Source organism: Ceratotherium simum, chromosome 29 (assembly GCF_057802395.1).
Source record: "Ceratotherium simum simum isolate JZ-2026a chromosome 29, ASM5780239v1, whole genome shotgun sequence".
In the NCBI taxonomy this organism is placed as follows: domain Eukaryota; kingdom Metazoa; phylum Chordata; class Mammalia; order Perissodactyla; family Rhinocerotidae; genus Ceratotherium; species Ceratotherium simum.
In genome coordinates this window covers 15537435-15563729 of record NC_141928.1, presented here as the reverse complement: position 1 = coordinate 15563729, position 26295 = coordinate 15537435, and the positions used below count along the sequence as shown (strand labels likewise).

General features: G+C 44.5%; 1 protein-coding gene across 2 annotated transcripts in view; it reads right to left on the bottom strand.

Annotated features, from left to right (window-relative positions):
- Positions 1–26295, bottom strand: part of GGTA1 (glycoprotein alpha-galactosyltransferase 1 (inactive)) — a 65719-nt gene that overhangs the window by 15255 nt on the left and 24169 nt on the right. For both annotated transcript variants that reach the window (XM_087419168.1, XM_087419169.1), the window contains exons 2-4: positions 14376–14494; positions 6418–6506; positions 446–481 (exon numbers count right to left, since the gene is read on the bottom strand). In XM_087419168.1, the coding sequence (XP_087275294.1) occupies positions 446–481; positions 6418–6497 (116 nt within the window). In that variant the 5' untranslated portion in view covers positions 6498–6506; positions 14376–14494. The remainder of the gene's footprint in view (positions 1–445; positions 482–6417; positions 6507–14375; positions 14495–26295) is intronic.

The window sequence follows — 26295 nt, the reverse complement described above, 5'->3', positions numbered from 1 at the left end:
TCTCACTGCCTTTAATAATAATAATAATAATAATAATAATAATAATAATAATAATACACACACTAGTTCATCAGGAGACCCAAATTTTTTTCCTGAGCCTTTGTCTCAAAAAAATTTCTTGCAAGGGTCTTTATACAACATATACTGGGCAGCATAAGGGACAATATCTACCCTCATTCTTTTTATCAGGAAGGCAGGAATGTTCTCCAAATGACACCACTTAAAGAGACCCTTGATGAGATGCAATGGCAAAACACAAGTGGTGGTTCTATAAAGACAGGTCTAGGGAACCAGGGGAATGCAGTCCAGATCTCTGGGAACCCACCCTCCCCTCCACCTTTGACCAGAGCTCCATCACCAGCTGTTGTGTCAAGAATGGACTGTAGTGGGGGGCAAGAGTGAATGTGGGACCATCCCATAGATATCTAGAATTCAAAGCACTTACTTTGAGTGATATATCCACAAGAAAGAGCCTTCTGGGCTAAAAGGAAACAAGAAATAAAAATGTATCATGTTACTTTTAATTCTGAGAAAAGCTATTTGCAACCACTATCATTGAAGCCCTGAGCTGAGTTGAGAGCCTGGGTTTTAGCTAAGTTTCCACCTTCCTTTGATATCAAGAGACTGGGAATTTCCACTTGCCTTCACTTCAGGATTACCCAGAACAAGGGGTGGGAAGGAGGTCTTTGAGACTCTCAACTCTCAGATAAAAAAAAACATGACAGCCCTCCATTGTCCGGGGTGACTTCAATGAGGGAGAGAGGCTCCAGAGATGGCTCACCTACTCAGGAACACCATGGCCCAGCCATCCCTCAGGCTTTATCTTCCCCCAGAAAACAAAACAGCGACTGCAGAGTCTAATGCCACGTCCAGCTCAGAGCCTTCTACAGAGCAGTCTCAAAAGGCATTTCTTGAGCTAAGAAAGGCAGTGAGACCATCTTAAGGCACCTACGGGACTGGGCCAATGAATGTATGACCCCTCTAGTGGACCATCTCCATTCATTCAACAAAGACTTGCTGAGCATGATATGTCAAGTGCTCGGGATCCAGTGTTGGCTAAGACAGACATAGTCTGTATTGTAACCACGGGCCCTCTAGGACCATTTCAACTGACCCCATCTTATCAACAGAGTAGTTAAGAGTAGTTTTTCAGGAACTGAGACCCCCTGTCCAGTTTAGGCCAGTTGAGACCACCAGCCCATCAACTGGGCCTGTGCAAATGCCCAATAAGTGACACTTTTGATGTCAAAGGGCTGAAAACTCCACCCTTAGATCATGCTAGCACCACCATTTTCTAAACGTGTGTCCTATGAAGAGCCATGAAGCTTGACCATGCTTGTGCAGATCATCAATTACCTCACTTCTCCTTACCTCCAATCATCTATCACCACATTTCAGACTGCCCTTCCCTTCATCCCATAAATTTTGCCGCAAGCCCTGGATCAGGCAGACAGATCTGAGAGCTGATGCTTCCTGCCTCCTTGCAGATCGATCTAGCAATAAAGCTGATTTCTTTTCCCAAAAGCTGATGCCATAATAATTGGAGTTTTTTAATGCACATCGGGTAGGAGAATCCCATTTTTGTGCAGTGACACTGTGTGTGCTTGTGGCACAGACAATTTAGTAGAGAAGGCAGACCCTATTCAGAAAATCACACAGATACAGGACTTCAAACTCCATGATGGGCTACAAAAAAAAAAAATCGTAACTATGAGCACTTAACAGGAAGACCTGGAAATCTTCCCAGAGGAGGTGATAATGTTTTAGCTGAGTTCTGAAGGGTAAATAGGAGTTCAGGTGAAGAAGAAGGAGGAAAAATTTACCAGATAGAGTGGAAAAATATGCAAAGGCCCTGAGGAAGGAAGGAGGCATTTAAATAGGCAAGGAAATAAAAGAGAAGTAGCCAGAGCCCAGATCTTGCTGGGACCTACTGGGGATTTTGCCTTTGAAGTGTTTTAAGCAAGGGAGAGACAGGGTCTTATTTGCATCTGAAAATGGTCACTGGACAACAGATGGTAGAGATTGTAAGCGTAAATGTGGGTGACCATTTAGGAGGTGATGGCAGTGGTCCAGGCACAGATCCAAGCAGCTGTGGAGATGGAGGGAGAGAAATGCCCTGACTTGAGAGACATTTTGGGGGTACAGTGACAGGATTTGTCATAGTGGATTACTCCATTCTCTGTGCAGGGAAGCTGTGCCCGAATGCTAAGCCTTACGTGCTCACTTCTCCACCCTGTGAATAAAAGAGATGTAGCCTGGAAAAAAGAGTTCTGGAGTTGGGCTAAGGCACTTGCCCTGGCTCAGCCCCTGCTTGGCCCCAGCTCTCTCATCTCTGAAAAAAATAAATGACTAATAGTTGCTTCAGACTCTGGCCAAGGCTCCTTAACCTCTTATCCCTCCTCCTGCCTCCTCCTGCTGCTGGGAGTCCACATCTCATTGGAGGAATAAAATGTAAGCCCTCTCACCGCCTATGGTTTCCCTTTGGAGCTCAGTACACATGGACCAAGCTCTGAAGTTCCTTGTTTCTATATCGATTCTGACAATATTCATAATAGCTAATACTTGGCCAGGCGCTGTTCTAAGCAATGTACATATATCAGCTCATTGAATCCTCACAACAATCAATGAAGTAGGTTCTATTCTTCCTCATCCTACAGAGGCTCAGACGCATTAGGTGATTTGGCCAAGGTCACACTGCTAAGTGAGGAGCAGAACCAGTATTTGAACCTGAGGAATCTGACTCCAGATCCTACAAGTAGGGGAAGGGAGAGGGGAAAGAGGGGGAGAACCCACATGAATCCAGCACTCAGACACCCCCCTGGAACTCAGGGCATCAATTTGTAGGTTCAGACTCACCACCTTGTCACATCTCTTTAATAATCCCTCCTTCTTCCCCTCCTCACCCTCCTCTCCCAGAATCCTTCAGCATCTCAGCGGTCACAGAAATATCCACTCTGCAGTGTACAGCATTTAACATGTATTCATCCTTCAAAGCACAGCTCAAATGTCACCTCTGCTGTGCCTTGCTTGATCCAATCCTAGCCCATTGCCTGGCAGATAGTAGGTGCTCAACAAATATTTATAAATGAATGCAAAAAATAGATCCCCTCTAAGCCAAACATGAGTTTTACCTCCTGGAACTCTCACAGTTCCTTTTCTCTACCCCTGATATCCTTCCTCTACTTCGTATCATTGATTATTTACACACATGTCTTCTTGCTCCATCTAGATCACAACCCCTTGAGGGGAGGAGTTCTACTTGGCTCACGTTGTATCCCTCACAGCACTCGGCATAGACAAGTAGCTCGAGGAGTCCTGAACTATGGATCAGAAGTTCTGCGTTCTAGTTAGCACGTGGACATTAATTCATGGTTAAGTCAGTTCACCTATTTAGTCTTCACTTTGTCACTTGAAAAATGGGAATCCCTCTACTAAAGGAAAGGGTGTGCAGTGGGTAAGTAAATAGGCTGCAGTCAGACACCCTGGACCAAAATCCTGAAAATGTGACCTTGAACATTAACATTGACATTGTGGAGACTCAGTGTTTCTCATCTAGAAACTTAGACTAATATTTATATTGCAGGGCAGTCAGAAGAGCTCGAGGGAATGTGTAGTGCAGTTCCTGGCACATGCCAACACTCAATATCTAGTAGCCGCTATCCTCGTAATCACTATCACCTTCTTTATTATTTTATTATGACTTTTAAAGTTTCCTCCAGCTCTAAAATTCTGAGATCTTTTTTTAATCTAGCCTCAAATCAAACAGTGTCCTGGATGACATTCTTTCAGGATGCTCTACTGACAACAGTTCTATGTACTAATCGGTTGATGTGTTTGATTGGGTTATTTTGAAATCCTTACTAGCTCAATGCTGCCCACCTGTCTAATGTCAGTGCCCTCAGTTCACCGCAAACCATCACATGGCCAATTCACAAGGTGGCAAAGGATCTGCTGCCTTTTAAGCCTCTTGCAGACGTTAAGTAGATTCCTCATATTGCAGAATGATGTGGTCACAGTCTTGAGTGCCAGACGACGGCCCTGAAGAGCATCCAGAACCTGCTCTGGCTACTGTGCAGAGACAGTGTGCCCAGCACTGCAAAATAACCCTCGTTATGGGAGGTCAGTGCCAAAATGCACATTTGGGCCTTTGGCTCCCAAATTTTAATTTTGTGACCGCCCGGAATATGGAAGTACAACTCTGGCTGAGATTCAAAACACCGAGGTTATGCAATCGAGCCTTCAGAGCTTGAAGGTCATCCACACGAGCATTTCAACTCAGGGCAGGAAACCCAAAGGACGTTTGTCCTTCTCTTGGATTCTTCCAACTGCTAGAGCTCTTCCTTCTATTTGTCAAGATCCGCAGTCCTGTTTGGTCCCCTGGGGCAGAGGATGAGATGATGATGGCAGCTAGCGTGTACTGAATGCTTATTGAGTTCCAGGCTTTGCCCTAAATGCTTCATACACCATAACTTATTTAATACACCCAACAACCCTAGGAAGCAGGTACTATTATTATTCCCATTTTTAAAGGTAGGGAAACTGAGGAACAGAGTGGTTGAGTAACTTGCCCAAGGTCACAGAGGAGGTAAGTGGTAGTATAGGACCAGCCCCAGACAGCCTAGCTCTAGACTCCAGCAAGGGTATTTCCTCAGCCATCAAGTACCAAAGGGAGCCCCAGGGTCCTTGCACGTAACTCTGAGTCATCTTTCCTTTGGACTAAATACCCTCAGTTTCCTGAATTTGAAAGACCTGGTTTCTAGACCCCTTTAACTTGGCCGCACTCTAGCTGGCCAAGTTTTCTTAAAATGAGTTGTTCAGAATGAAACAGAGTAACACTCCAGAAGTGTTTAGATCTATGCAGCACCCCAGGTAATAAAAGCTCCCGTATTCTGGAGAGTCCTCCTTCTATTGATGGACCTAAAGGTACAGTTCCTTTTTTAGTAGCCAAGATGGTCCTGCTGGCTCATCAAACCTTAGAATTTAAAAATTGAAAGAGATATTGACATGTTAAACCAGGCCATCATCTTGAACTTGGGGGCTACTTAAACGCTTCACCATGAAAATATTAATGGTGCTGTAGGGGAGCAGAATTTGCCACCCCAAAAGGCGTCTCTTTGGCTTGAGGATTATTTGAGGCTGATTATTTTTAAGAACAAAAGGCTCAGGAAGAAACTTTGATCTTCCCCTTATCTGCCTAGAAGAATTTAAGAGGGAAGGCCTATTCCAGGAAGGAGCTATCACCATAGACAACCTATAATATGATGTGAACTAGATATGGTAGACAGGGAGGAACCTAGCAAGGCCATTTGATTGACGTCCTCTCTGTGTCCCTCTGTCCCTAGATAGCCCAACAAACATTTGTTTACCAAGTATTAATTCTTTACAAATTCCTGTAAATTGCCTCCTTTCCCTTTGAAGGCCCAGATCCCTGCCCCTTCTCCTTAGTCCAGAATGACACGTATATCTCCTTTTGCCTGTCTTCGGAACTTTTCGTGCTTATGTGAATTCTCCATGTGCACCTATTGAACTTTGATTTTCTGCTGTTAACCTGCCTCACACCATTTTAATTATTCGAGCAGCCATGAGAACCGTGAGGGGGAAGGGGGGCATTTTCCCCTCCCCCACAGTGCTGAGATGGCTCTCCCTGCCCAGAGTCATACAGTGGACTTTTTGAATGAAAGGCTGAGCTGTACCAGCACCTCTTAAGTCAAAGGCGTCATGCACTTTTTGTAGCTGCTTGCAAAGATTTCTTCCTGTCAGAAGCCTCTCCAACTGCAATCCCTGAGGCATTGTAGTTTCCAAAAACACAGAAGCAGCTCTTACATTTGGGGTGAATCCATGGATGAATCTGAAAACTCAGAAATGTTTAATTCATTCTGCTTTCCAGAGTTAAACAAAACAAAACGAAACAAAACACCCCAAAGTTTTAGCCAGGCACAAATGAATCACCAACGACTCAGTGTATTTTGCAGCAAAAATCAACAACTTGAGTTGCTCCTTGAAACTCTGCAAATATCTTAGGATTGCAAAAATCAGGTTGGATTTCTCAGGGTACTCCTATCTGAAATTTCTTAAGGTAATTTCTGTATGGTCGTATAAATAATTTAAAATTACGTTTTGGACTTAATACGATCTTACTGTTTCTGGACCTAGCCTACCCAGAACTGCAAAGGTATAAAAATTAAGACATTAGGAACATGGCAGGAAGGAAGATAATTAATTAGCCAGGAGGTACTTGGAGATCTAATAATTTTAAAGACAGTTCAGGGCTCAGGGATACAGGAAGGGTGGAATCTCTCTTCTTTATGGTTCCAGCTAATCCTAATTTTAATTCAACCTGGTGACTTGGTTAATACCAGGAGATTAGAGTCAAAGCCATACTTTCATCAACGTCATTTCATCATGTTTCATAATTACCTGTGGATATATTCCCAAAACACAACAATTACAGTTGAGGCAACCAGCATTGACAGAATCACTTTTCCTTTGACACTCATTATTTTCACCTGGGAAAAAAGAAGAGGGGAAAAATAGATTAAATAAATCCAGAGCAAGATAATGGTTTTTAAGAAATGCTTCTACCCATATCTTCTCTAAAAGGATCCATTTTATATGAATATTTAACTAGAGCTACTGAGTGTCTTCTACTTTAAATTGCATAGGTCTGCAATGGCAAATTAGGCTAATTCAACGTGTAGATAGGGTGGCTTGTGTTGACAAGGATGTTAAGGCCACTTTGGGGCTCAGATGGAAAGTATCCTGACTAATCATGAGGGCCACCATGGATGTGGGAGCGGGAGGGAATAACTGTAAATGGTTCCCATGGACTCCAGCTGCCTCTGACTCATATCGCCCCACCTGTCGGCATACGACGGAGGGGAAGCATCCATTCCCTAGCTCTGCAGACCTTGATATACTGACTACATGCCCCATGTTCAGAGGGGAAAACGACCCTGGTCCTTTACAATCTAGGCTTACCCACTTCCCAGCCCCATCCAGCTTTTCCCCACCACACCCACAAGCAAGCATACAATTGGCACAGAGTAGGTATATGAATATTTCTTGATTGCTGCATGAAATTGTGGTTGAAGGCAGAGGGATGCTGGGTGGAGAATAACAGGTTGGGAAGTACTTTAATTCAGGTGGCCGGGGAAGGCCTTTCTGGGGAGGTGACTTTAAAGCTTTCCTAGGGATGAAGACAGGATGGAAAAGGATGAAAAGCACCGTGAGAAGGGACGAGAATATTTGGGAACAGCACTGTTACAGGCTGACAGGAGAGAAAGCTTCTTATGTTTGAAAAAAAAAAAAAAGCAAAAAACCTGAACAAGAAAATAATACTGCAGTTCTCTCACCTCAGAGTGGCTGGAACAAGGGAGCGGTGGTGGTCGGCAGTCAGAGGGTGGACAGGGGCAGACAGGGTCTGGAAACGCGTGGGAAGAGGGGTGGGGAGCCACAAAAGCATCTGAAGCTGGAGAATCACCTGATCTAGCTTCATTCAGAGAGCCCTGCCTGGGTGCTAGGGTGTTGAGAAGGAACAAGGGCAGACGTGGGACAGGAGGTGGCAGACTATTCTAATGGCCAAAAAGAGGGGATGGCCTGTGCTAAAAAGGTGGCTTAATTCAAATTATGCTTTGGAGAGAGGATTTGGCTGGTAATTTAGACATCAGGAATGAGGGAGAGGAAGAAGCAAGGTTTCTGCTTGAGCAGGTAGGCTGTAGCATTTCCTCAGATGGGCTGGAGGAGGAGCAGGTTTGGGGCATAAGAATCATGAATTCCCTTTGGGACATGTTAATCTCAAGCAGCGTGTGAACCCCTAAATTGAGAAGATCAGTAGGCAAGTGGACATTCAAGTCTGAAGTTCATTGGAGGGATGTGGGCGGGACATGCAATTGGAGGTATTGTCCATGGACCATGGACGGTATTTAACTTGAAAGGAATGAGTTCTATTGCTTAGGGAAAGAATGCAGAGAGAGAAAAGGAAGGAAGAGGGCCCTGGGCTGAAGCCGACATGCAGAGATAGGATAGAGGAGGAGATGAGAAGGAGAGGCCCAGGAGGTGAGAGGAAAACCAAGAACATGGACGCCTGGAAGCCACAAGGAGAGAGTGGCCAGCTGTGCCATTCATTAAGTGTCATTGCCTTTGTGCAGCCACTCCCCCACCCCCACCCCCCGACCACCAGCACAGTGCCCTTTCTCTCCTTGGGCTCCCCCATCACTCTATTCACACTGCTATACACATCGCTTAGGGAGGCAGTTCACATGGAACATCCACATATGCCTCTGTCTCCTCTACTGGTTAGTCGGAGCTTCCTGAGGGCAGGAGGGATGGCCTATCCAACCCGGATCCCTAGTGCCCCACAAGGAGCAGATGAACCTCTCTATAAATGTTTGCTGAGTGAATGAAATAAGATGAGAATGACACTGAAATCTGTCCCTTCAGGGGACAGGTTATTTTCCAATTCTTTTCAAAGAGGGTCCTTAGATGAGTCCAGTCTTGGATCTCATGTGCTACATCACCTTTATTATTAAATCCAGTTAAAGAAGAGAAAGGACAGGATTATCAGCCATGACACTCTATTCCTCCTTACCTAGAAAGTGAGCTCTCTTTGGAAATGGAAAAGCCAGGGCTGAACTCAATGTTGTAACTCAACCTCCAGCTTTCAGACACAACTATGATGGGAGAGTCCAGAGACCCCGAGAAGATGGGCCTGCTGGGCCCCATGTAAACCTCAGTCTCGAGCTTTCTCCCTGTGTTTCCTGAGCTGGCACATATGGTCCAGGGCCCATGACAAAGTTAAAATATGCAGATGGCTGCATGCAGCTCAGGCCCACTGCTGGAAAAAGCCACTGGCAATCTATGTCAATGCACTAGCATTGAGTGCTAGAAAAGCCCTGGGTTTGGGAGCAAACAGATCTGTATGGAGACTGTGGCCCCCTCTCCGTGCTGATGTCCTTACTCCCAGAGAAGTGTGGATGGTGATAAAACACATGGCCTTTGGAATGAGGTGGGAATTTTAGTCCCAACTCTGACATACGCAAAACTGGGTAACGCTGAATGTGTGGCAGTTCCTCAGGTCCTCATCTGCGACTCTAGAAAGCTCTGAAACCCAAAAGGCTTTTTGTGATTCAGTTAACATCGAGGCCCTAACTGACATGAGACTATTTGTAATCTTTATCCCTCTTCGTGAGACTGTTTAAACGTTTCTTTGCATAAATATTGAGGTATTTTATTATGTGGTGCTGCTGCACTGGGGGTGTTACATAATATATGATCTATAATCTGCATCCAAAAAGTTCTAAATTCCAACATATCTGGCCCTAGGCTTTCAGAAAAGGGATTGTGGATCCGTGATAAGTGATTTTAATTGATTTCCTTGTTTTTAAAATGGAGATAAAAATGGTGATAGTTGCAAGAGATGATGTCCATAAAATACTTAGCATCGTGCCTGGCACTTTATAACCGCTCAAAAAATACTGGTTCTCATTACTGGTATCCATAAAATGGGATGTTCGTATCCAATGAGATAGCACGGGGCCTGATACTTAGAAAGTGTTCAAAACATACTGGAGGGAAAGGAACAAAGGAGGGTTTTGGAATAAGAACATGTTATACAATGAAGCGCAAATAGATGCACATTAGGGACTCTAAAGGTTTATCCATCTGTTCTGTGCTGCAGTCTGACTAGGAGCTTCAGAAGTGGGATGAGTCTTTGATCAAGCCCGGCCCTGCTACAACACCCTGTGTGTGCTGAGGAGGTGACAGCACTGCCGGATATGTGTCCCAAGCTTTACTAACCCCACCTGCTGAGGATCAAATGCAACTTGTTTCCCAGTCTAAGACATGTCAAACGGAGAAACAGGCCAACTCTCATGGTAGAGGACATTGAGGCTTACCTCAGGGAGAGCCCAAATCAGACACACCTCCTAATCCCCTCTCCAAATATCATTTCTTAATTTCGGAAATTAGCATCAGAGGCAACTCTTGAAGCCCATTTCTTTCTGGACTTCATAGATCGCTTGAATCTGCTGACATTCTGCTGTGACCAGTCATCACTCTTGTTGGAGACTTATAATTGGAAGCTGCCCAAATGAGCCAATATTGCGTCCTTTAGCAAAGCACTAGAAATGGGTGTGCACATGCTTCCTGGAATCTGGAATCCAGGTCTCCGGGGAAGGAAGCGTTGGCAGGTGGCCAACAGATCTTTTAAAACATTTTAATCTTTCTCTCTGGACAAAAATGAGGCATTTGGCAGCCAACGTGGTCTAAAAGTCCTTCTCTTATCTGTTTGTCTCTTTTCAAAACTGTATAATTCTGAAGATTGGTGGTTGACTATCTTACCCACCAAGCAGGAAATGTGACTTTGCTTCTAAATTCCCCATTTAGGGGGTAGAGCACAGAATTGGGACCTGCCTAATATGGGAAAGTGTAACTCCAGATCACCTGTGCCCCACTCCTCAGAGGACCTGGTGAACTCAGCCAGGCCCGGTTCCACTGGAGCCCTCCCACCATCTCTCAGGCCCTCTTGTCATGGGACTTGTGGTTTCTCTCTGCATCCACCCTACCACCCCCAGGGGCTGCTCCTTGGTCACTCCCAGACCTCAGCCCCTGCAACAGTTCCCAAATGAAACCACTCGCACACCCCTCCGGGAACAGGTGCAACTGTGCTAAAAACCTGGGGGCATTTCACAAGGCAGGGTCAAGTTGTAAAGCCTGTCATTTCTCTACCTTCCTTGCTCCACCCTCCCCCTCCTCCTTTTCTGCTTCTGCTTTTCTGGACCTTCAGACAGACTTTCCATGTGGCCCAGAAATTAATTCTTCCTTACCCACCCCCAACTTGTCCCACACAGAACAGTTCACACACACACACCCCTTCAGAGAATCTCATAGTTCCACCCCAACTGGGCTAAGTCACGGTGTTCCTTCCAAACAGAATGCTCTCTGAAAGGAATTCTAATGGACCTTGTTTTCTCCATCTCATGTCAGGGGAAAAGGTGAACGTCTCAGCTGAATAACAGAGCGCTCAGGACCCCTGGAAAAGCCATTATCACAGGAGAGCAGGAATAGGGCAGGGGGGATGCAGTGGCAGAGGCAACCAAACCTTCCAGCAGGATAAAGAATCCTCCTGCTAGCCTGTGATTCCTCCCCCTGCCCCTGGAGCCAACCCCTCCTCCCCGCAAAGCTGACCCTGTGAGCCTTAGTCACTTCTGGACCACTGTGGTGAGTCAAGGACACATAGGAGCTGCCAAGGAGAAGAGCAGGTAAGAGGGCGGGGGAGGGAGCAGGAGCTAACTAGGTGCTAATGACCTTGGACAAAACTCCTATCTTTAGTCCTCCACTGTAATGTTTAGATCCAGTATTCCAGGTAGAAATTAGGCCAGCCCTAAGACTCTTAAACCCGCAGTCTTAGATGTATGCCTTGGGCATGTTCTCTGACTGTCTGAGCCCCAATTACACATGGAAAATTGCGCTTCAAACACCCTCCTCATAGGGTTCTTGAAGGGACAAAAGGACCCGGTGTTTCATTGCCTGGTGTCACTCAATGCTCCACACATGGCAGCCATATGATGACGATGCTTTTTAGTGGGAGAGATTCAGAAATTCAGGCTCTGAAAGCAGAGCTGTGGCTTCTTCTGAGAGAGGAGTCTCAGGCCTCCAGGGCAGTACCGCACAGAAGAGTCAAGGGTGAGCCCACCCCTTCACTGTGACAATTGTCACAATCAGCTCCCCTCCCCACTGCCCCCAGCTCAGAGCGCAGCTGCTCGTCACCTTTGCCCCCATTGCCTGGTGCTCAAGATGGGCAGGGAAGGAAGGTGAGGCTCATACTTACAGCAGACCCGCAGGTCGGCCTCAGCTCCCACACACAGCCAGCTTTGTAACCTGGGGTCACAGGTTTCTCTGGCCTCAGTCTCCCCATCCATGAAACAAGTCCTTGGACTTAATTTTCCACGACAGGCTTCCCTGTTTGACCCAAGATAGGGAGGAAAATTCAACCCCTGGGCTGGAATTCTCATTTGATGAGGGTAGCCAGGTAGGGCTCATCTTGCTGCAAGGACCCGCATGGATTCCTTGAATTGATGATCAAATGACAGGGTTGGCAACCAACACAAGTTAAGTTGAACCCAGAGGCTAACTGACCGAGAAGTTAGTGAAGCCTAGGGTCAGGCCCCCTTGCAAGACTGGGCCTTATCTCTCCTTGGGGTGGGTAAGGCCCAAATGCTTCCCAGAGACAAGGAATGCCTGGGGGAATCACTCCAGCCTTGGTGCCTGTCCTGCGGCTGCAGGCGGGCCGAGGGACTGACTCCACTACCTGCACACCCACCTCGGTCCCAGTAACAACCTGCCCCAGGTGGATCTTGCTGAGCACCCAGGAGTCTCCCGCTTTGATCCCAAGGAGAAGGAGCTAAACTAGATGCTGCTCTGCTGCCTGCTCAGGGGTCATGATGATCCAGGCCTCACAACCACCTCATGCCCACCTCCCCCACCCCACCCAGGACCAAAGAGCTGAGTTCTCCGGCGCTCTGGCCCGAGCCACCTGAGCGAGAAACTGCCAAAAGATTTACGGATGTGGCATCGCCAATAACAAGTTGTGAAGCAGAAGGAAACTTTTCTAAACTCTCAGTAACAAAAAGTAACAGCTGATTAACCAACTAGAGGCAAAACTGATTTGTCTTTCTTTTGTCTCTATAATCGTTTCAATAAAGAGGCAATCCAAGAGTATGCAGCCAAAGTATGGCAGGTGCATTAGATAGCTAAGTAATACTAAGCATTTTATATTATTTTCATGTCATTTTATTATGTTGTTTTCTGGATTTTGTCCTATTTGGAGTATTTGTCAGTTTTTGTTATTTGTTGTGATATGTCTTCTCATGTTCTAAATATTCACTTCCATGCGTAATACTGTATTTGCAACTTTGCATTCTTTTTCTGAAAGAGGGCCCTGAAATTGAATAAGCTTCAGGCCCTGCAACACTTGAATGCTCCCCAACTGAACTTAGGCCAGGCCCTGGGCTAAACACTTTACCAGCAGTCTCTCTGTTAAGTCTCACAACGACGCTGTGAAGTCACTCTATTATCCCCATTTACAGATATGAAAACAGAGGCTCGGAAAGGTTAAGTAACTTGTCCGATGTCACACAGCATAAAGTGGTGGAGGTGGGATTCAGGTCCAGGGAGTCAGCCCCCACTGCCCACTTTTAACCACTCTGTCCTCAGTAAACATGAAGGCTCATCCATGGACTAATCACCTGGGTCTCTCTGGCACATCTTCTCACTTTCCCTTTCATGATTATCATACAGCGACTGACCCAAAGCTAGCCAATCGCAGGCTAGACTCCCTGAGGGACTAGCTTCTCCTTGGACCAGCTGGTGAGCATTGGCTCAACTCCTCTGCCATGTCCAGGCACCTCCTGTGTGCCTGGGGTGGACTCTCCTCACTCACCCCGTCTTGTTCATCCCTCACCATGGTCAGAGCAGCGGCTTTTCAGCTGAGGAAACTGAGCTTCAGCAAAGGCTGAGGTCACTGGGCTCCCCCAGAAGGGGGGCCGAGTTTGAAGCAGACCCTCTGCCTCCCAGGCCCAGCTCTTGGCATGGGGATGGTGCTGGGGGAGAGTGCTGTTTTACCTTAAAACTTCTCTGTATTGGTGGGCATTGCAGAGAAATGCTCCCCATTGAAAGAAACATGGTACAAATCCTGAAAAAAAAAGCGCATGGAAGGCTGTTTCCAGTTATGTTTTTCATTAGGAGGGTCAGAGTAAACACAGACGAGGAGACTGAGAGACAGTTTCAGACTAAATTCACGACTGTCTCTCCAGCCACCGCCATCGGAACAACCTGTTCTCTGAGGTACATCTTGTCGTGCCTTTTCTTGACTCCCCTTCAGGAATCTGAAGCCTGGATCCAGCCAGCTTTTCCTTGCTGCCTGGCCCAGAAATCACTGTGCAAGGCTTTTCCCGAGAGAAATAAGGTAAGGTAAATGAGGGGGCTGCACTGCCCTGAGAGCGCTCTGCATCCACCCACAATGCTGGCCCCAGGCCCAAGACTTACCCTGCTGCCCTGTGTTATCACTTTGAATCCTGCAAAGAAAACCCCAGGCCACAGCTATGCTGGCCAAAGCCCTGTGAGGTCCTGCCAGGGGGAGCAAAATAAAGCAGAACTTTCAGTGAAGTCCCTGAGCCAGCATCCCGCCAGCTCCCACTTCTAGATCCAATGCCAGGGAGAAAATGACTTTGTCTTCTTCCAGAACTACTGAGGGGACCAGCACAGGGTTAGGGGGAGAGCAAGGTGCCTGCCCCGGGTGGATGCACGCCACAGCCTGTTCGCTATTCCCCCCGTGACCCCGACAATGCAGAAGTAAATCATTTCAACATTTCACATACCTCATCGTCTGCTTCTCTCCCCTCAGAGTAAAAGACAAAACAGCAAAGTCCTATTGAGCTCCAATCCGCAGAAGCAGGCAGGGCTGGGAGGAAGGGAAGGTGCTGCGTTCCAAGTCCTCCTGTCAAAAGAGTAAACAGCTGTTTCAGGAAGAGGGGGGTAGACAGATCCCGCAGCAGCCAAGGGCTTTGTTCCTTGATGGCCCCAGGATATGAGCTGGTTATCAGGCCTGTTGACTCAGAGCTACAGGCAAAGGCAGACACGTTTCTCTCTGGGCCCATGAGTGGCCTGGCCTCCCTCGCCAAGCGAAACTACAGGTCCAAACTAGGCCTGGTGTTGGAGGAGGGAAGGCCACCGCTCTTGAGAGGGACACAGAGGCCTCCCACATCACCCACTCCTTGGCAAAAATGGGAACTGTTCTGAAGCCAAACAATCCCAAGTGACAACTACCAGGAACAGCCAGCAGAGAAGTAAAAAAAAAAAATGGAGAGAGTAGAGAGAGTCCTCAACTCTTGTTGAAATGCTACCTACATGTTCCTCAAAGTGAAGCCTTTCCTCTACATCCTTTAGGCTTCGGAAGTTGTTTTGTTTGAATGCGATTTTTATAGAATGTTATGAGATCTCCCACATTGCAAACCAAGCTATGAGAACTTGAAAAGGTCATTGAGGGCCAACCCAGCTCTTTGGCTGAATAATGCTTAACCCTTCCCACACTCGCCTCCTGCTCCCAAAATAGAATTTTCCTGCTGGAAGGGGCCTTCAAGCAGTGGATTTTCAAAGGTTGAAACAGCGAAATCTTTTTCAGAAAGCACATGAGGTCATTCTCAGAACCACATTGTGTAGAAGAGAGGCACAGAGCACTTTGGCCAAAGCAGGGAAATGAAGCTCAAGGACCCTACCCCATCCCCCGCAAGTGGCCCCAGACACCTTCCAGAAGTACAGTCTGGAAACCCCAGACTAAGGAGAGGGACCAAAACTCGACAGAAAGGAGCCAAGGACTGCCCCCCCACCCCGCAAATGACGCCCAATCCAGCCTCTTCCTCCTGTTCTCCAAAGGAAATTTCACAGCCCCCTCCTCTGGGGGCACGTGCTAGTTGACCACAATCATTAGAGTCTGGAAGTCCTGCCTAACAACTTGCTTAAGTCTTTCCTGCTGCTATCTACTAAAGCTGCACAAAGGCATACTTTATGACCCAGTCATTCCACTCCCGGTCTATAGTCAAAGGAACATGTACATAAGCTCACCAAGAGACAGGGATTGGAACGTTCATAGTGCACCCAAACCTGGAAACGACCCCAAGGCCCGTCGTCAGAACAGATTAGTTGGGCTCTAGCATGGGATGCTAAATAAGCAAGGAGAATGAACCAACCACAGCCACCAACATCAACAGGATGAATCTCACACACACAATATTGAGCGAAAGAAGCCCTGGATGCTTCCATCTATTTAAAGTTCAAAAACAGGCAAAACCAATCTGGGGTGCTAGAAGTCAGGACAGGGGTGGGAGAGACTAGGAAGGGGCCCAGGGGAGCTCCTGGGGGGCTGGTCCTGCTGTTTCCTGAGCTGGTCCTGCTGTTTCCTGAGCTAGTGGTTACACAGGTGTGTCCACTTGGTGAAAATCCATCACAAATGTGCCTTTTCCATGTGTATGTTAAGAACAAAAATGAACGGAAATCTTCCTGCTGGAAGCTGCCTTCTCTTGGGCATTCTTTCTTCCCCTGACACGGGCTTGAGGGCCACAGGACCCTGGACAGGCTCTGCTTTTTCCTTCTCTTGTGTCCCTGCCCCAATACCAAGCACCACGGAGCACCTCCCAAGGAGCTCAGGGAAGATCTGTTACACTCAGTGACCGAGGAATCTGGACTTTGAGCAATGCAGAAGGGAAAGATAACAGAAGCTTGGAGCCTCCCGGAGGCTAAGGAGCCGGACTAAGATAAACTGGTCCTTCTGACAACCAAGCACCGATCACGGGTCACATGGGTCTCTCACTTTACAGTTTACAAAGCAGCCTCTCTCCTTTATCTCAGTGATCCTAGGGCTCACCCACAAAGTGGTCAGGGAACAGAGGGAGGCTCTGCAAGCCTCAGCGACTTACTCAAGGTCTCCAGCTCATCAGTCTGGTGCTACTCTTCCCCTCTAGCTGCCTCCAGGGGACATGCTACAGGTCAGCAGCATTAGAGGCCCCAGGCTTGTTAACCACAGCTTGAGAGAGCATGCAAACCGGGAAGGCCGAAAATTCACCTTCCAGAGGATCCAACATGATCTTCCTCCTTCCTCAACACACTCTCATGCTCAGACTCAAAACAAAGGAGCACACTTGTGGTCATTCTCTAATTAAGATGCAGAGAACCCTAGGAAATGAGCCTCAGGCTAGGGAGCTCCACTGATCAAAGGAGGCCAGAAGTTGCCCAGGTAAGGGCTTGGCACGGTGCCCAGCCTGGCCGACTAATCTCATCATTCCATGGTCACTAAAGCCCCTTCCAGCCCTAACAACCCATCAGAGAGCAGTCATCATTCAGTACCTGTCCATCTGCCACACCCAAGTCAGAGAAGGTGCAGCCAAGGCAGCTGCAGCCCAGGTATGGGGTGCCCTGGCTTCACACCACTTTCTGCTGGGAAACATGAAGGTCCAGATGCCCACTCTGCTTATCTTTGTGGGGAGTGAGGATTAAGTGTTCTTGGCAAAGAATGCTGGAGACACAAAGAGTGCAGGTTGTCACTGTTCAATTCTAAATATGTTTAGGGCAGTCACAAAAGACTTTCTTGCTCATGCTTGTGCATGATAGAGCAATTTGTTTGGTTAGGTTTTCTGTGTGTCGGAGATGATCCTAATCCCCGCATCTCAGGGTGGATGAGGGGCTTAGAGCACTATGGCTATGAGCACACACTCTGGGGCTGAGCTGCCTGGGTTTGAGTCCTGGCTCTGCTCCATATGCTGTACAATCCTGGGAAGTTTATGTAACTTCTCTGTGCCTTTGTTTCTACATCTGTAAAATGGGAATAATAGCAGTTGGGTGGTAGCTGGCACATTACATATTACCCATTACTGCAAGAATTAAGGAGATGCTTCTTGAAAAGGACTCAGCACAGTGCTTGAGGTACTCAATCATTGTCAGTCTCTGGTGTTCCATTAACCCAGTGTTGCTGTTCCCTCAATTTTACATTTGTGTATCAAGTATATGAGGGGGATCAGAATTGCCCACCCCAAAATGTGTCTCTTTGGCATGAGGATTATTTTGGGCTGCTTAGTTTAAAAACTGCAGACATGGGAGAAGCTCTGAAAAGTAGAATTTACCCTTTGTAAGATACATTTACATTTGTAAGGGAAATCTCCATCTGTAAATGTATCTCCCTCTCTGTAGAAACTCTTATCAGTGTGGAAGGTGAGGATTTAAATCTGCATAATAACCTTACTCTTGTTTAGTGTGCTTTTCTGGTAATCTCCCATAACTGACTCCCCCTACCCCCAACATCCTCCTTTGTCTTTAGCTGAAGATGGTATTTAAGATGAGAGCCTCTGCCATTTTGGCGAATTACCCAGTTTTCCTGGGTTTCTCCCATGTATACATGTTATAAAGCTTTGTTTGATTTTCTCCTGTTATTCTGTCTCATGTCAACTTAATTCAGCCCAGCCAGAAGGACCTAGGGCCGGCCCTATGGCTTAGTGGTTAAGTGCGCACGTTCCACTGCTGGTGGCCCAGGTTCGGATCCTGGGCACGCACCGATGCACTGCTTCTCCGGCCATGCTGAGGCAGCATCCCACATACAGCAACTAGAAGGATGTGCAACTATGACATACAACTATCTACTGGGGCTTTGGGGAGAAAAAGGGGGGGAAAAAAAAAGGAGGATTGGCAATAGATGTTAGCTCAGAGCCAGTCTTCCTCAGCAAAAAGAGGAGGATTGGCATGGATGTTAGCTCAGGGCTGATCTTCCTCACACACACAAAAAAAAGGACCTAGAGTGGGTAGAGGAAATCTCTTCCTCCCCTACAGTTTGGTGACCTGGGTGGGATAAAATTTCACTGGCCAGACACCACTCACTCCTGGACTACAGCAGCCAAGAGATCCTGGACCCCTGACAAGAACTGGCAGGAGGTAAGAGTTCTTACCACTTGAGTCTCCTGGATCTCTGCTTGTACGGTCCAATGAAAGTAAGAGTGGTGAATATTTTCTTTTTCTAAATTTAGATTAGCAAGAGAAAATATTGGTGAAGCTAGCTTTTTGGACTCAGCGACTCTAGGATTTGGTTGAGTACTCATTGGTTAATTGATCCTTATCCTCCCAGAAATAGTCACTATTTTTCCTTGTCTCTGTCTTTTTTTGTCATTTGTCATAAGACACAGGCATCTCTATAAGCCTGTTGTCTGGGAATATGCATATGAGGTGAAAGCTGTTGCTAAGGGCATCTTGGAAGCCAAAAAGCCTACAATTTGGTGGGTGCAGCTCGAGCAGTTAAGAGCCATCAGGGCACTCGCCACCTCAAGAAGTCTCCCGTGAAATGATCACTTGGTCACAGAACAGGGTAGATGACACAGGTCCCCCACTAACTTCAAGGAAATGTCCGTGCAATGGTGAGGTACTCTGTAAAAGCACACACGATCCCCAACCCTGTGGCACCTCCCTCCTAGGTATTATTCTGGCTCTAAGAGACCCAAGGTTTAGCTAAAGCTGTTAATGAGGTTTTTTTTTTTTTTCTTTTGTCTTGTTCTGTCTTGAGAGCTTGGCTTTGTGACCTTTCTGGTCTCCACCATCCAGAGGATGCATGTACTGGCACACATCTTGGCAGCCAGTCAAGTAGACTGGGGTTCTGAGGGACTCTCTTTGTCTGGCTGTGCCAGCTCTCAGGGGAGTTTGTCATAAGGGGTCCCAATTGCTTTCATAAGGGGCCTTTGTCATCTCAACCTTCGTTGCTTGCTGTGCAATGATGGCCTTTGCTTTCATAGACTTTTTGGGAGTGAACTTCTGGATCTCTTTTGCCTCTTGCATCCATGGTTAAGCTTATTGGTATGAGTCACTGTTAAGATCCTACTTGTCAATGTGGCCAGATGATGGATCATTTAAACTGGAAAAACTTCTAAATTGGAAAAAAAAATTTTTTGAGAGCTCTCATCATAATTGTTTTATTGGTACCTATAAAAAGGCCAAATTAAAAAAAGGAAATACAAAAAAATAATAATAACTAGCCTTAAGACTCTAACTCAGGTTACAATTAAATTGACAAAAAGTAAAAGTGTAAGTGTTGATAACATTATAAAGGTTGAAATGTCTGCACTAATTTTATAGAAAAAGGTTATATCAGCTTGGCCTGAGTAAGTTTTAAAATGTCTGACTGGGAATACTTCCCCTATCCAAAATTATAAGACCAAGACCTATTAATAAAGTCCTAATGAAAACAATGATTAGAGGTATGAGACTTGATGGAATTCAGATGCAATTTTGTAGAAAAACTGATATATTTATGGGCTGTATGTGAAGTGATTGCATCTCTATCTGATTCTATTATAGATTGTATTGTAGGGATAGACATTGTGTCTCACTGGGGAACGTTTCCCTTGCCTGATTGTAAGACAACATATAAATCTGCCCTTAAGACAATGGTAATTAAACTTACAAAAGGGAAGTCAGAGGCCAGCCTGGTGGCATAGCGGTTAAGTTCACGCATTCTGCTTCGGTGGCCCAGGGTTTGCTGGTTTGGATCCTGGGCATGGACCTACTCACCGCAGGTCCAGCCATGCTGAGGCGGTGTCGCATATAGAAGAGCTAGGACTCTACAAGTACGATACACAACTATGTACTAGGGCCTTGGGGAGAAAAAAGAAAGAAGGGGAAGACTGGCAACAGACGTTAGCACAGGGCCAATCTTCCTCAAAAAAGGGGGGGAGTCAATATGGTTGCCCGAGCCCACACTGCATGAGATAAAAACTAGAGGCTTATATCAGGTACTACTAAGAAGATAATAAAAGCTTCCTCCAAGCCCCCAAGGTAAATTGGTCTAGGGTTAAATTGTACACTTAGAAAAAAGGGCCTTTGTTAATGCTTTCTGCAGAATTTTAAAGGTGTGATACATTGTCCTGAAAGTTTAGAACATAAAAATCTTTTGATTCACCTCTTAAAATTTTCCCTGATATAAAAAAAAATCAATTGAGGGGGCTGGCCCAGTGGCGCAGTGGTTAAGTTCATGTGCTCTGCTTCAGTAGCCCAGAGTTCGTGGATTCGGATACCGGGCATGGACCAACACACCACTCATCAAGCCATGCTGTGGCGGCATCCCATAGACAAAATAGAGGAAGATGGGCACAGATGTTAGCCCAGATCTAATCTTCATCAGCAAAAAGAGGAGGATTGGCAATGGATGTTAGCTCAGAGCCAGCCTTCCTCACGAAAAAAAAAAAGCAATTGGAAAAAAACTGTAGCTAGAAGGGTGGATCAGCCTCTTTTTGTCATTCAAAATGTAATCCAGTTCTTCGGGGAACTAGAAGCAACCATCTTTGTATTACAAATCTCTTCAAGGCCAGGAGTATGGCTCTAGAAAGCAGTTCAAAGGTCACCTGTTTTTTGCCAATCCCAAAGCCTCTGCCATTCCTCAAAATGCCTCTAGCTATTGATTGAGACAAAAGATTGAGGCATTAGAAACTAATAAAGCAAATATGCCCCAGAAATTCCATCTTGAAGAAAAATTGACTACTTTCTCTGTCTTTATGATGTAGATTTTCTGCTGCCATCTTCTCTAGCACGTAAGAGCCATTCTTTGAAATGCAAATGTTTCTCAGAAAGTAGTGTTTTGTATTGCACCTGATTCATGACAAAAATTTAATGTCTCTGTCTGTGTCTACCTGTGTGTTTATGTGTGTCTATATGTGTGTTATACATGTGTGATATTTTACCTCCAGAGGGTATATCTAAAATTAAGAACTCTGTTTAATTGACTTAAAGTAAGCGCTTACATGTCTTTCAAGTTAACATGATATAAAATAATCTTTGGTAAATGAAAGCTTGTTTAAGTTTGTTGGTTTGATTAAAATAGGCATGTCCTCAGAGTTATCAGCAGTGGATATGATGCAGACATGCGGCCTTTATTCTACATTTATTGGTCAAATAATCTGATGTTATCTTTATTACAAAACTGGTTAACAAAAATAATAACAAAACAATTGCTGATTTTGTCTAATGTCTCATGAAGTTTTCTTGGGTAATATAAACATAATTGTTGGGAACAAATGATTTAGAGTTTATAGATAAACTTTTAGCAATAATTATATTTTATGACATGTATTTAAAATAGCTTCAAAAATCTCTTTGGTTCCTTGAAACTTTAAAGTTTTGATAGGTTAAATTAAATGAAAAAAATTCATTGAGTATTTATAAATCATTTTCAAATAAAATATTAGACATTACTAAATAAGTTTATCTACTTTTGGCTTCTTATTACAGAAAAACTAAAAGGTGTTTTGGATCTATTGGTAAACATGTTTTGTGTTTTATTAAAAGATGGTACTATAAGAAAAATACCAGGGTATTATAAGAAAAATGATTCCAGAAATTATGAAGAACGTTTATAAAGTTGTCAAGCCACAGAATGCTAATGTAAAAGAAAGTTTATAATTGCTTACTTAGTTTTTACTTAAAAATTAAGGTTTCTAAGGGTTAAAAATTCTAATATGATTAAAGCTACTAGAAATTAATAAGGAAAATATGTTTGTATTCAAGGAAAGTGAGATATGCTTTTAGTAAAGAAGGTATAATAACGGAAATATTTTTGTTTGTTTCGTTAAGAAAGAAATGTGTCCTAAAGTACTAGGAGGAAAGAAAAAATGAGGCATGGGACAAATTCTGAATGTAAAAAGAAAGTTAAAAGGTTTACGAAAGAGAAATTCTGAAAAGAGTTTTGTGCATGGTCAAGTTGGCCATTTTGATTAAAATGAACTTAATTAAGTAAATAAGTTTTAATATCAAAAGTAAGCTAGTGCAAAATTAGAATTTGTTTTTTTCCCCCCTCTCTCTTAAAAGGATAATTTTCTTAAACTTTTAGTCTGCTCTTGGTAAAGCGATTATGAAAGTTTTCTTCTTTGAGTAATCTACCAGAAGGGTAGGGATTTTGTGTTTTATCAAAGTAAATTTCCTATATTGTTTTTATCAGGTCTTTAATCACAGGTTCTAAAGTTTTTCATACAGCCATTTAATTTTCTGAATTTGCCTGAAAATCTTTAACTGTCACCATGGTTAAATGGATAACTAAGCATTGTTTCATATGGACCTATGATATTGTGTGGGTAAATGTTATTGATCTAAGCGTTCTAAAAATTATATAATATTCCTGGAATTCTGATCTGTCCTAGTTATCAGTCATAATTCTAGTTATTATCTTAAAGTGTTGTATGTCACAGAAATAACCAAGTTTCTTTGTCAATTGTCCTTTTTAAGTCTTTTGGCAGTTACGGACAGTTATTGTTTTACTCTGATGACTTTGCAAATGTTTTCATCTTCAGAGAGATTCATAGAAAGGACTCTGACATTTACTATGGAATACAGGTTTCTTTCATATTATAAAACCGAACTGGGTAAGACATTACAGAACTCTAACAGAGAAACTGATGGCCCCCTAAAATTGCTAAAAGAAGATTTAGATCAAGAATTGATTACACAGGACTGAATGAATCGATGAGGATGATTTTAACTTTTATGACTTCTCATTTGAAACATTGCTGATTAAAAAAAATTTTTTCAGATTTAAAGAAGACTTTTTCTCTTTTTTCTTAAGCTGACTACAACTTATAGCAGTTTGGTAAATTATACTTTTGTAAACAGAATTGAAACATTTTTCTTTTTCTCTCTACCCAATCCCTCCAGAATTTGGAAACTCTTAATAAGTGAATATTCTTATTTCATGGCAATATAGTTATTTGCATAAGTTTGATAAGAATCTGTTCTCCTTATAACAGGACACAATTGGAAACATTGGTTATATTACCAAAGCTTTGACTGGAATGCCTTATTTGACAGAAACATGTATAGACTCAGATATGATCAGACAGCTTTTGAGAGACAAAGATTGGACTTTATGGAATAAAGCCACTTGGAAATATTGGCCTGGTACCTTGTTTACAGTGTTCCAAACAGCAACCTTACTGTGTAAGTAAGGAGGGTCACTTATCTGGCAGGTGCAAGGAACCTTAATATTTTGGGGAAGCTCAAAAGAAGAGAGGAATTTACCCAAATCTGTAGGTATTACAGGCAAGTCTGATGACAAAGTCCTTGGTTTGGCTTTCCTGGCCTCGAGAGGCCTTTAAAGTTCAATCTGAGATTCCTTATAAAAAGATCCAACAAAGCAGATTTTAAAAAGCCTATTTGATCAGTTGCTATTCTTGCTGTACTTATGTAAATAATTGGGCCAAATTTATTGAAACTAGACTTCTTTTACAAACTAGTTAGTCTTAATTTGGCTATCTTTGGTAAAAATGAGGGTGATTCTAGAGGGAAAAATTATATTTCAGTAAAAACTATAATACACATTTGTGGATATTACATCCTAGTTGTGTTAATTGTCTTTGAGGTTTTTGTTTTCTACCTGTAAACTGGACTGGATCCTGAATTCTTCTAGTCTCCTGAAATATCTGGCTACAAATTTCCAAACTAACATTTTCAATTTTTTCCATCATTTTTATTTGAAATCATTGGGAACTGAAAGCACCCTTGTTCCTGAAGCCCTGCAAACTGAAGCTGAATAACTTGATATAAACTTAAGAGAGATCACCACGCTAGCATGCCTGTTGCTGTGTAAGCCACTCAAAAGGATACCTGAACACTTAATGACATCATCAGAGACATTTTAAGCTGCAAAAGATGCTTTGACACTGACATCTAGAAATCTTCTTAACTGGCTGTCCTTTGAACTCAGAAACTGGTTTATAATTTAAACCAGTTTAGCAATTGCTCTGACCATTAACCTTGTTTTTGTTTTTGTTTCCATAGAAATACTTCTTATTAAATATGTGATTGCTTGCTTCCACAATATAGGCCTAACTTTGAGAGCCCACCTGCATCACCGCCTCCTGAAATGAATTTAACTGGACTGATCTACTATCAGGACTAAAAAATGTATTCAGTGATATGGAACAATCTACTACTCAACTTCTAGACTATGAAACTTCCTAAAGTTTCAAAGGACTGTGAAACTTCTTAGTTTCAAAGGCGGGACTTGGGAGATCAGAGTTGGCCACCCCAAAATTTATCTCTTTGGCATGAGGATTATTTTGGGCTGGTTACTTTTAAAAACTGCAGACATGGGAGAAGCTTTGAAAAGTGGAATTTACCCTTTGTAAGAGACATTTACATTTGTAAGGGAAATCTCCATCTGTAAAGTTATCTCCCTCTCTGTACCAGGAAAAAGGGGAGATGACCTTATCTCTAGAAACTCTTATCAGTGTGGAAGGTGAGGACTTAAATCTGCATAATAACCTTACTCTTGTTTAGTGTGCTTTTCTGGTAATCTCCCATAACTGACTCCCCCTACCCACAACATCCTCTTTTGTCTTTAGCTGAAGATGGTATTTAAGATGAGAGCCTCCACCATTTAGGCAAGTTACCCAGTTTTCCCTGGGTCTCTCCCAGGTATATATGCTATAAAGCTCTGTTTGATTTTTTTCCTGTTTTTCTGTTTCATGTCAACTTAATTCGTCCCAGCCAGAAGGACCTAGAGTGGATAGAGGAAATCTCTCCCTCCCCTACATATACATTTTAACCATGTAGTCCTGCAGGTATGGGAAGGGATGGGAAAAGGAGATTTCTGGCATGACATTTCCATAACCAATAAGAATTGCCACAGACCTGCGAGTATCAGAGCTGAAATGATCTTGGTGAAAGCCCATCCAATAAATGATTGCAGTCAGAAGAGTTTGCAGCTGTAAGTCTATTTCCCTGAGAAGAGCTAGAAAAATGAAATCATGATGACTCTCTCCAAGCAATACATAGCAAACCATCTTGAGATCTGCCTCTGTCCCACCCAACTCCAGGACAGACCCCACCCAAGCCAGGCTACACAGCTCCCTCTCTAGCCCCAAGCTTCCATCCTGAGCCTCAGCCACCCTTCCTCGCACCAGTAAGTCCCTCCCTGGGGCTAACCCCAGTTCTTTGTGCTGTAGGTCAGACTCTTTCTAGAGAAGGAAGCAGCTGGCCTTGTTGATAGCTTGGAAGATATGAGGAGCTCCCATCGAGAGGTGAGGTCTGGCCATAGGTGACAGCCTGGGCTTGAGCCCCTGACACAGGTGGGTGGGGGATTTCCCCAACCAAGGAGTCTTGGCTCTCCTCCTGACCTCTGGGGTGCCTCTCACCACTTCCTCAGGCTGATGACCCTAGATGGAGGTAAGAGACACCTGGTTGTTCTTATCACAGTCTGGCAGTGGGTATCAGGGGGAGCCTTGGAAGTTCTCACCCCTCCCCTGGGCTGAGTCTTGGGAAGCCATGTAGGCCAGCCCCCTGCCTCAGAGCAGTACTATTTCCTGAACAGGTGAGAAGCTCAGCATCCCTCGAGGTCATAATCATGCCGTGTTTAGAGCTCACTGCCATCTACAAAGCCCCATTTGACTTTCACACAACCCTAGGGGGGAAGAAGGGTAAAGATTATAGACTGCTGTAATAAGAAAGGGAACTGAAGATAAGACCCTTGCAAAGTAGTATGGTCTGAGTCATCAACCCTGGAATGCAAAACAAGTCTGGGGTCTTTCCATGACTCTATCCCACCTTAATCTCTTCTACTACGGGTGGTAGACAAGCGGGACCAAACTGGAAACGCTAACAGCTGTAGAACAAGGGGCTGAAAACAAGTGCCACTAGAAGGCACGCACTACCAGAGCGGGGGCTTGTCTTCCATCTTGGTTGCCCATGGGTTTTCCCAGTACCTGGCACCTGTTAGATGCTCAATAG